The sequence below is a fragment of the Amblyomma maculatum genome, chromosome 2 (genome assembly GCF_055883805.1).
Source record: "Amblyomma maculatum isolate TAMU_Amacu chromosome 2, ASM5588380v1, whole genome shotgun sequence".
Lineage (NCBI taxonomy): Eukaryota > Metazoa > Arthropoda > Arachnida > Ixodida > Ixodidae > Amblyomma > Amblyomma maculatum.
This window is the reverse complement of record NC_139345.1, coordinates 39,532,324-39,544,354: the sequence shown is the minus strand read 5'-3', so window position 1 is coordinate 39,544,354 and position 12,031 is coordinate 39,532,324. Positions and strand designations below refer to the sequence as shown.

General features: G+C 47.5%; 1 protein-coding gene across 1 annotated transcript in view; it reads left to right on the top strand.

Annotated features, from left to right (window-relative positions):
• The first annotated feature begins 2,598 nt into the window (after positions 1 to 2,598).
• The window catches only part of LOC146198445 (ADAMTS-like protein 4), a 61,788-nt gene continuing 52,355 nt past the window's right edge, over positions 2,599 to 12,031 (top strand). Inside the window, exon 1 of the mRNA XM_084593959.1 lies at positions 2,599 to 3,818. Coding sequence (XP_084450085.1) covers positions 3,796 to 3,818 — 23 coding nt within the window. The 5' untranslated portion in view covers positions 2,599 to 3,795. The remainder of the gene's footprint in view (positions 3,819 to 12,031) is intronic.

The following is a 12,031-nucleotide window of genomic DNA, read 5'->3' as shown; positions in this document are numbered from 1 at the left end:
AATGGAACTGCTGCGGGCGCTTCAAATACTTTTAAAATATTTCAACTTTAGGTGAGGTTGTGAGTCGGGCGAACTTCGCTCGCATGAAAAATGCAGAAATCGAAACTCGGGAATTGACACACCAAAGCACGTGCTAAAGGATGCAGTGTGGTATACGTTAAAAAAGCCGCAGAATACGAGCGAATTTATTACGTATTCTGTAATTGCTTCTTTCACCGTCAGTGAAATGCACGGAGCACTTGTAAATAGTGGGAGCAGGAAAAGAACTGTAGCCATTGCTATTTTGTACAGTTTAATTAGGAACTTCAATTATATATACTATTTAACAGCAGTGTCACATCCATTATTGAGTAACATTTTTTCCTGATTCTAGAGCGCATATAATACGTGCAAATAATAAAAAAATAAAACAGCGGAGTTATTTTTTTTTTCATGGTTGCATAGCTTCGTATTTACAACGTGCAAGATATGTACTGCAAAAGTATAAATATAAAAATTTGGCGCAGTAGCTGCAGCAAAATTGAAATATCTGAGTTGAAAATAGAATGCATGATGCATTAACGGCATTGTGAGGGCACGAACTCTCCAAACGACTGGGCAGGCAGTTGTAGGAAACATAACTATAATTTCGAAGATTTATAAGAATTTAGGTATTGCTAAGGAGTGACACTAAGGACATGCAGGACACAAAGAAGATATATTGCGTGATAACTTGTCCATCTCGATCACCTTGCAAATTCTTTCCATTTCCTTATTGCTTTCCTACTCTTTTTATTTTTTATTTCTCTAGAAAAGGAACATATTCCGTCCATATCGGTATCCAAAGAAGCCATCTGAGCTCGACAAGGTCGCAGTCAAAAAATATGGCGGTCACGACACTTCATTTCTAGCTTTTACTATCAACATTGCGCAAGAATAATTGCACTTGGCAGCACTATAAGGTGCTTTAGTTTCGAGTCTATGTATATATTTTCCTAATCCGGCATTAACGTACAGCTTACTGAATCCGAGGCCTGAAAGAGGGTGGTGTAGCGTTTATACATGACGCCGATACGTGTGTAAAGTGAATCTATAGCCGCAAGAAAGTTCAGAGCAATATGGAAAGAAAGCAAAAGGCGAGAACTAAGAGTGGTTGGAGTCCCCTTGGTCGCGAAGCCTGCAATAGATAGCAGCGGCGGCCAGCACGCTAAAATGGGTGGATCGCGATTCCTGGCGACGCAAGGCTTTACGACGTGTGTGAGCGACAAGAAGCTTGGAGAGAGGGAGACGATATAAGTGGGCAGAGGTCGCGATTCCAATGTACGTCGCGCACCAGGAACAAATTCGAACCGAGCGTCGTCTGCGGTCATCATGCATTCCTGGCGAAAACGGTAATATCAGGACGTAGTATGTTGCGCAAGACAGATGTATAACGGCATGCAGGAAGGTAACGAGGAGGCCACGCTTTATGGCCCTGGCCCCGTCGCAACGCGATATGGCTCCGCCGATCGGATTGTCTGAGGCATCTGCCTCCTCGAAACGGAGGAACAGGGCCCAGGCTCGCAGAAGGGACGAAAGAAATTAAATCACAGGGGGCGAGGTGTGTATAGGAGCACGGCACGAAGTCCAGATCCCCTCGCAGTCATTCCAGCAAGTGCGCTTCCGTGACTTACTCTTCTGTCAAATGGGCAATGCCACGTATCGTCGCACACATGCTACCAATCAATGGACTCTTTCATGACACTTGATAACCATCACTTGCGTGAACCATGCCCGTGATATTTCACTTACAATCCCGGCTCCGGGTTTTATGGAGAGTGAGGCCTTTAACTTTGTCGTGCTAACATATATACGGACACATATGTTGATTTCAGATCTTGAGTCGAGGCATGTGTCGCTCAAAAACAAGAAAATTTCTACATTCCAAAACTTTCCAACTTTGATCGTCCTTCCAGTCCCCAAGAGGAATAGAAACCAGCCACCATAGACGTATATACCGGACTAGCCGTGTACTCCTTGAGCCTGTGAAGAGGTTACTAGAAACGAGCGTCGGCCACAAACCAAACCAAACCACTGCGCTTGCGTGAAGTAGACCTAGTAGCAGTGAACGTACAGGGAGACCACACTTGCGATACACAAGGCTGGTCTTGTGCATTCTCAGTTCAATGTCATATCATAGGTTCAAATTCGTGCATTTCAATACGGAGACGTCTTGAGGCACGTCTTATGAGACCTTCAATAAAGACGGACAATCCAAAAGCGAGGCGGAACTCTGTTAACTGTCTGTTCTGTGAACTTGTGCGCAAACTGATGGCAAGAAATAGCCGTACGAGAACGCAGGGGTACGCTTCGCGCAAAATGGTCAAATTTTGGCGCGGTTCCTGCAGCATGACTTCCTCTCGCCACTGCCCCACCGAAAGAGATGACACGCCTGCGACATGTAGAGGCACCGTTAAAGGGCGAGAGCAAAAAAAAAAGTGCCTAAAGAAATATTCGTGCAGTTGAACACGGACTTCCTGAGAGGAAAGAGGCTCCTTCAAGACGCGAGTGAGAGAGCACCAGCCCGCTTCGTTTTGCGAGAGCAGCGGGAGTGAGCCCGGCCCGTTCCTCTCGCGGCGTGTCTTGCAGGCGAGCCACCGACGACGTCGCGCGCCCCCTGTCGACCACGGAAGGGTGCTGCACACACGTCTCCTCCGACCGCAGCAGCAGCGGCGGGAGCTTCTCTGTTTGGAAGTCGTGCGCCTCCACAGGTGGCCCGAGCGCACACGCCCGCAACCGCGTGCTGCTGCTGCACTCCTGCTTCTTCTGCCTCCGATGGATTCGTAAGCGGCGCTGGCCGCTCGGAAGGCTGGCTTGGACGACGACGACGCGCTTAACGCCGCGGCAAGGCACGCCTCTCAGACTCCGCCACTGGGTGGTCCGTGACGGCGTGCTGCTGGTTGCGCTTGCCAAGCTCTCCGTCATCGAGCTACCCCCCCTCCCCCGTCTAGCTCAGCAATAGAGTGTGCTGCGATCGACAACGGAACTCGCGGGGAGTCGCGCGTCGACTTTGCAGCTGCTGATTTGTGTTCTCCAGCAGCTCGTGCTGCGAGAACCCCCTCCTCGTGGCCGCTCCCAGTGCTCCTCGCATCCGCGTCCCTTCGCCATTCACTTCGGCGAACGAACAGGTCGACTCCAAGGAAACTCGACGGGCATATAGATGCTCAATAGACCGATTGAAGACGAGACGAGCGTTTTCTTACTACGCTTTTCTTTTTCATTTATTTCTTGTTTATTTATATTTTTATTAAGCGACATCTAGCGCGACCTGCTGCTGCGGCTGCTACTCCGCCGTTCTTTTCCCACGGGTGAGAGACTGTCTCCTAGGCGTCACGCGAAGAGTGTCGTGCCGGCACACCCCCTCTTCCCTCGGGCCTCCGCGCTGCAACACACGCTCCACGGTGTCGTCGTTTTATGTCGAGGCATTATTTTCTTGCTCGCTTTGTTCCCCGCCAGATATGTGCCTCGTCGTCTCGGACGGGGATGGTACTACCCGTGAGTTGTGACCGTCGGCAAATTTAGCGTCGGCCACAAAAAACGCCCCCGCCGCCGCCGTCGTCAGCATCTGTCGGTCCTCCTCTGCGATGCGGTGGTTCGCCTGCTCTGCTGAACAGGAAGCGTCGCCCCGACCGTAAAGCGGCGACGCAAGTGGACGAGGACTGCTGCTGTGCACGCAGCTTCGTTGCGAAAGGAGTTGTCGCCGCCAGCTGACGTCACCGATTCCGACAAGCACTGACAGCCGCCCTTTCGCGACTGAACTTGAATTGAGCGGGAGCCATGGGTGGAACCACGCTGCTGAGGTAAAGTGCCCTTTTTTTTTTTTCTGTTTCTGTGCATGTACGGCGCGCGACTATTGCGCCTTTCTGGCCTCACCCAAGATGATCTTCCTGACTATTTTCGATAGACGGTATGCCCTATTTTGGGTGTTCGGATGGCGAGATATTTGTCCTGGTAATACTTTAGTATACCACGCAGAAAATAACGAGACGAGAGCAAGACGCTTATCGTAAAGAAAGTACTCAGGGGTGAGCATCCGAGACGGGACGCTTGACAGCGGCAGAAGAAATCACCTCTTAAGAACGTACGCTCGTCCGTACTGACTCAACAAATACGCTTAGTTAGTGGCCCTCGTTATGACGTAAAGATGCTCCAATTCATCCGAGAGCCAATATCCTGTTCCTATCATCACCAGTGCTACTGAGCACCTTGTAAAGATAGGGTTGAAAAACGCATAATTATTATTATTATTATTATTAATTATTATTATTACTATTAATAATTATAATTATTATTATTATTATTATTATTATTATTATTATTATTATTATTATTATTATTATTATTATTATTATTATTATTATTATTATTATTATTATTATTATTATTATTATTATTATTATTATTATTATTATTATTATTATTATTATTGAAAATACTTGAATGGTATCATCGCATTTGTCAATGGGCCGAGAAGGCTCTGTATCAGCTCACGGTTTTAGTGACAAACAGCAGCATCTGCCATGATCGGCTCAGTTTCGTGATAGGCTCAACACTCACGCCGAAAAGACGTCCGTTAACTGTGCCTTATGAGCAGCATGCACGTAAGTGTTCACGCTAAGCTGCATCCGCTGAAATAGACCCTTACATTCTTGTGCTCTCCATGTTCCGCGCCTCGATTCCCTCGCACGAGATGCGAGAACGCTCGGAGGGTGGCCACTGAGTGTGCACACTTATGAAAGAAAAATTTACATGGTGAAAAGTATACTCGTTCGTTGATATATTTTTTTCTCGGACGACTCCCTTGGTCGTGGGGAGGATAGTAATTAAGGCGGGCCATAAATTGCGGGTAATAACGGCTATTTAGCAGGCCTTAAAGACTGCAAAGGCGTGGGCGAAACCGGTTCCGGACTATCAAGCGTGTCCCGTCAGTGCCGTTATACAAGATGATTTATGCAGATTACGCGAGCATCTCGTCGTCTCTTTGCTTTTGTGTGCCACTTCGGTGCTTGTCTGTGGCCAGCTAGAGGTCGTGAGTGCGAACATAATGCGCTTCAAGGCAAAGCTCCGGAGGACGACGACAGTATTAACGCTCGTGCCGTCCTCAAAAGGAAAAAAAATAAAAAAAATTTAAACAGTCCGTGAGGCTAAGGCGTTCCAACTAGGCTGTAGCAACAAGGATTGAGGAGCTGTGAAATCTTTCTGAGGTTTCAAACTTGCCAGGGGTGCTATATAGATAATGAGCCCTATTTTTTTTTAATAAACTATAACGAATGTAAATAGCATAATACCGTTTTTTTTTTCTTCTTAATAGTGCACATTGATATCAAAGCCCCCGTTTTACTGACATGGCCTTCATCTCTGACGTTTCTATTCGCGATGTGCAAGAACGCCCGTTTCGTTCCTATATAAGTATTCATCAGTGAATGTGAGCAATTATTTCACTATACTCTTGGCGGTAATTGTTTCCTCAAAGAAAAGCAAGGATTCCTCAAAGCGAAGTCTGTCTTCAATATTTTGAAGCTGTGGAAGTCACAAGCCGCGATATGCGGGCTATTTGTAACGGGCGCCGTTCAAAAAAGTTGGCGATGCGCTGCCCAGTCTTCAAACAGCCTAGCGCTAACGCTTTGGAGTAGAAGGGTGCCCTTCTTTCGTGATCTTGTAAGAGAGAGACCCTTTATTGAAAAGCAGATAATTTTGCCGGCGTTTAGATTTCGCTTGAGTGCTACTCTGTGTAGGAAGGGGAATTCGGGAGGGAAAGATCGAAAAAGAATGGTGAGGGAAATAATAGGATTGAAGGGGGAGATAAAATGATGCCATTAAATACGTGTTAAGGTGCTTCGTGGAGTAATTATTGGTATAAAATGAAATGATGAAATGCGTGATCTGAAAAAGGTGCTTATAGAGTTCACAGCGGGAAAAATGCCTGAGGGAAACATGCAAGGGGAATTTAGAGTTTGCCAGTCCACTCTGTAAATCGAAGCCTTTGCCCTAACCGCTGTTGCGGTCATTCAGAATGGAGATAATCAACAAGATTCCAACCAACCCAGAGGGACGAGACAACAATTTTTCCTTCCGATGGCCAGCGCGCAATGCTTTACTTGACGTGAGCCGCGACTTTTCCCGCGATAATGAATTCACCTTTGTACAAAACATGGACGGCGGTCTTAAGCAAACTGCAGGCGGAACAGAAGACTTCCTCGCGCTGTTCGACTACGTTTCTGTGTCGTTCGTCTTCCGCTCTGCTACAGCTTGTTTATCAGTGACGCGCCTACCAGTCACGTGGCGGTTTTAACTCGAGTTCCGTAGCGATCCCATCACACCTTGTATCCCATATGCACGACTATGATATCTGGAGTGAACGGTCATATCTTAGCGTCGCGCTGGTTCAGCACTCCTCGGAAAACTTCATCGCGTTGCACTTCCGCTTTTGTGTGCTTGTGTGCGTATCCTGGCGCACTCAGGGACACTGCAGCGTTGCCAACGCTGCTTCTAATCTGATGAATTCGCGGTCCAGTTTCACAGAGTTTTCTATGGCCGTAATCCGCTGGTTATTGGATTTGTCGGATGAGCTTCGCACTTTGCTATTTATTTATCAAGTGCACATTGTCTCTTTGAACATCAGCGAAATAAATATTCAGTAATGTGTAGTTGCTCCTTAGCATGAACCCAAGCCCAGACATGCGGACATACAAAAGAAAATTGTACAACTTTCATTGAATCTTCTGTTGAAGAAAAATTCGTTCTGGTCCAGAATTCGAATCAGGGACTCCAGCCTGTCCTACTGCTTTGGCAGATGGCCCTAAAAATTGTATGAACGAATTACATAACTTCAACGCAAAAAAAAAAAATAAATAAATAAAAAACGATAAATCGATTATGCATATTTCCTTTATATGTATACACGTGAACTCCGTTCTTGTTGTGAGACTATAGCAAAGCCAGAGATGGCCCCTTGAACCGTTGACCATGCCTCATTCAAATCTACGACTTCTAGTTTAGAAGCACAGAGTGATCGACACCCGTTGCATGTAAACGTGATGTCAAGACAGTGAAAGAGAGGGGAAAATACGCAGAGCGTTTGCAAGGGCCAAAATTAGCCTCTAAATCACTCGGAAGACCAGTTTTATCCAAATTACAATATCGCGTGCAGCGAGAACACAGCTTAGGACAACTTTCCTTTAAGGATGTGGTATTTTTTTCTGTGATCGTGGAACTACAAGACGTTGATGACGTATGAGCGTCTCCTTAAGAGAACATGCAATAACGCATTTAACATCGTTCTTTCTTGCCACGATGTTTGAAAATTTTCTTGTCTCAATTATTTAAATGTTTAAAATTATTATTGCCGTAACGTCAGTACACATCCCAAATACGCGCTAGCAAGTCATACGCATCCTAATGCGTTCACTACGTGCAGCTCCAGCACGCTTGAACACGAAATAAACTAAAAAGAATTTCGGGCTATGCTTGGTGTATACCCTCCTTCCATGCAGAGAGCTTGCGCTCGCACCCCAGTTTTATTGAATTTTATTGAATTGCGTTCTTTTCCGACACGTTTATTTATTTATTTATTTATTTATTTATTTATTTATTTATTTATTTATTTATTTATTTATTTATTTATTTATTTATTTATTTATTTATTTATTTATTTATTTATTTATTCTGGTTTAACACGGCGAAGCCTTTTCGCAGCGTCTTGACTATTCCATTTCCTGATACTTGACTATTTCCTGATACCTAAGCGCTTCGCTGCCGACTTCGGTAGAACCGAATATACGTAGAAAGGGCGGCAGAACGTAATGTTGGCAGTCGCAAGCATTGAGCACATTCCAGAAAAAATTTTTATCACTCACCGGCTTCACACACACGTTTCCGTTTCTTTTTTTTTTTCTTTTTTTTCATTGTCTACTACAATATTTATAGCGACTGTGAACGCAAAACACTTGTGAAAGCGCAACATCGTGCCTTTCACCTTTCCGCTTTGTTGCTATAATCTTTCCATCTTAACCCCCCCCCCCCCCCTTCTCCCTCCACTTCATGAGGCAAGAAATTACGTAGAGCCCTTCACACACGCACGCACGCACGCACGCACGCACGCACGCACGCACGCACACACACACACACACACACACACACACACACACACACACACACACACACACACACACACACACACACACACACACACACACACACACACACACACACACACACACACACACACACACACACACCAAGCTGCATGTCTGGTCGCCTTGTCTACTGATGAGCGGCAACAAAGAAAGGGCCATTCCCGAACTGAAGGCTAACCTGATTTTGGCATCCATATATATAGCTAACCTGGTCCGACCATAACGCACACAATTGCTTTTTTTTTTTTTTTCTGCTGCTGTGTGCTTGTTCGTGTACGCAGAAGAGGTCACTCGTGACATTGCGAAGTTTGGACTCAGCGCCCAGAGCCGATGCGTGTACTCTTGGTGTATGATATAGCGCTGCACAACAGAAAGGACAACTGCAGCGGTCAATCAGGTGTTTCCCAATCAATAGCTGACCTAATAACACGGTCCATCCGTGACAAAGCTCGTGTACATGTCGAGTCAGGACGAGCCCGTAATCCTCTCAGCTTCCGTGTCTCGACAGAACCGCTCGCGCTCATGCAACCCCGCATGCATATATATGCTCGACATGGCTTCTTTAGAGGGGCGTGCAGTGACGAGGCCGATAATGAGGCGCTTCCTCTCGGCGTCGTTGTCTTCGTCGTCGTCTTCTAGCAGCGCAGGGACACGCGTACTCTCGCGTCCATGCGGCGGGTCCCTCCCCACCGAGTCCCTCGCGCGGCGCGGCTGTCACTCAATTAGCTCGCGCATTCATCAGCGCGCGCGCGCGCCCTCTCGCCCTGCGGGATTCGGTTGCCGCAGGTCGCGGCTCGATTGTCGGGCCACCGAGAGACCCTATCTGTCATCGCCGCCGGCCCCGGGCGCGCAGATTTACGGCCGACCACACGTGGAGATCCGCGCTCGAGCGTTGCCGCACCAGGTCCGCTTTTCCCTCCTTCGTCTCTCGTACTTCGTATTTCCTTCTCTTTCGCTCTTGTTCGTTCGCTTGCTTGTTTCCGTATATTTCGCCCCTCTTTGCGTCTCCGTCGCCATTCGTTCATTCGCAGATCTCTTCCCGGAATATATAAAAAAAAAGAATAATAAAGCTGCTCGTGCACGTTTTCTGCACGCGCGGAAGCTTGATGTCGGCTTTTACGGCCGCGTCGGGATCTCTCTTGGCCGTTCCTCGGGCGCAAGAAACAACACTTGCGGCCACGCGGGCGCCCCAACCATCCTCTGGGAAAAATGGCCGCTGTTTTCGCGTTGGTTGAAAAAGCAGGTGGTAGAGGATGAGATGGCTCAAATATTCCGCTCTTATACGTGAAGCTGCGCTTCGTGAGATAACTTTTTTTTTCTTCTTCTGAGGGTGACTGGGATTTAGTACCAGGTTAGATTACAGTGTTTTCGTGACGCGTTTCTTTTGTCTTCGTTTCTAGAGCTCAGAGAAAGTAACATCGCGACACAAATAATGGAAGTGTTTTCTTTTGTTCCTAATCGAAGCACGGAACAAAATACTTCGCATATACTGTTGCGGGATAAAAAAAAAAAATTACGTTGATTATGGCACAACGACAGCAAATTTTTGTGCTTGCAGATAACAACAACAGAGAGTTTTGTCCCAGGAACGCATTTCGGAGATATGATTTCTTGCAGCAACAATAACCGAATAGCACCGAGAGAGACCTAAGGCGAGTTATTCCGCCTGCTTCTTTACACAGCCATTTTTTTTTTCACAATAAAAATCAAGGCGTGCCTAGTGGCACGCTATGCTAATAGTGTCTTCAACCACCATAATATGTGACCTGTATTACCAGTTCTTTCTTACCACTTGCTTGTTCTTAATAGCACTGTGTTCTTACATAGCCCTGGCCAGTTTGGTTACAGTCCGATAAAGGTCCAATTCAAAAGCATCCCGTACAGATAAGTGTGAGTGAAAAAAATTCTGGGTCGAAATTGACCTGGAGCCCTCCACTGTATACAATCCGCCGTATTCCACGCGATTTGTTAATGAAAATTTATAATTTTCATATTTGTTATCCATTTGCTTCTTTCACCGGCACTTGTAGAGTCACCGATTCCTAGACAGGTTAAATAAATAAAGAAAAGGTTTTAAACCGTCCCACATTACATCAAATGCAGGAACCGCAATTGGAGGCCTACATGGTTGCGACGCGTCGCAACCATGTAGGCCCACAATATATAATATATAATATAATATAATATATATATATATATATATATATATATATATATATATATATATATATATATATGTAAAGAAGACAAAGAACGGAAAATGCTGCGGCATCGCCATCACCATCGCTTGGCTCCGGCGCCCATCTCTCGTGCTGAAGCTGTGCCCTGCGGCTGGCAATTCGACCCTGCTCTGCCCGAATTACTGGCAGCGCTAGACGTTCAAACGAACTATTAAATCCACATCGCACTTGGTGGAGGTCAATCTGAGGTTCCCTGTACCCATCTCGCCCTGGAACTTCGCAGCAGAACGTTGACTACACCAATGACGGAGCCGACTTCATTGCACCTACCTCCGCCCGTCACCTGCACAGGTGCGATTCGTCAACGGGACCCCGCTACCTTCAGTGGAAGCAGCGATGACGACGTCGACGATTGGCTGACCACTTACGAACGGGTCAGCCGTCACAATAACTGGGACGACAACCGTAAGCTCACCAATGTCATCTTTTACTTGAGCGACGTCGCTAATCTGTGGTTTAGAAACCACGAGTCGGACTTTACTACCTGGGCGAGTTTCAAGACGAAATTTTCTGATGTCTTTGGCCGCCCCGCCGTCCGAAAACTCCGCGCGGAACAGCGTCTTCGGTCGCGACTGCAGCTACCCGGTGAAACGTTCACCAGTTACATTGAGGACATTGTTGATATGTGTCGTCGCGTTGACCCGACCATGACCGAGGCCGCTAAGATACGTCATGTCCTCATAGGAATTGATGACGGCGCTTTCAACATGCTCGTCGCCAAAGGCCCCACGACGGTCATGGAAATCTACGACCTATGTCAAAGCTACGACGAACTCCGCAAGGAGCGTGTTTTGATTCGCCAGCCTCAAGCATCACTTGCTGGACTAGCCGCGGAGAGGGAGTCATCTAGCCTCTCTGAAAACATCAAGGCTTTTGTACGTCAGGAGGTCGCACGACAACTGTCCCTGCAGCCATATGTTAAGGAGTCGTCACCAACTGGCCTTGTTCCGGAGCTTCGCCGTGCAATCCAACAGCATGTATCTGAAGTCCTCCCTAATTCTGTTCCTCAATCACCTCCGGTCGCACCCTCAATGCCGTTCCCCACGCCCACAATTTCATCGTCCGGCGTTGCGCCACTGAGCTATGCTCCAGCATTCGCGCCGGCTCCTCCCCAGGTATTGCGTCGCTCATATGCCGAAGTTACTTCAAGTCCACCTCCTGAGCCAGCATATGCCTATGCTTCGCCCCCTATGCGTTCGGCACCAACAGCGTTTGCTCCCCCCTTGCGTCAGACACCATCTCCATGGCGCACTGCAGACAACAGGCCTATTTGCTACCACTGCGGCATCCCTGGGCACACTACACGCTACTGCCGGCGCCGAATAAATATGGCCTTTGCTGCGCGGCCTGCGCCACCTTATTTGGCCCCCCAATTCCCCGTCCCATCGGGTCCTCCAACAGCATCCCCTGACCCTCCGGACTTCCTGCCTCGTCGTTCGCCATCACCACGTCGCCGCTCCATTTCGCCAATGCGCCGACGACCCGCTACTCAGCCGGAAAACTAACCGCCGCAGTTCGCGAGGCACGAACTGCGTATTCGACAGAATTTCAAAGTCCTCGTCTTAATCCCGCGAATGTTACTGCTGTCATCGTTGAAGGTGTTCATACTCTTGCGCTCGTCGACACCGGTGCCGCTGT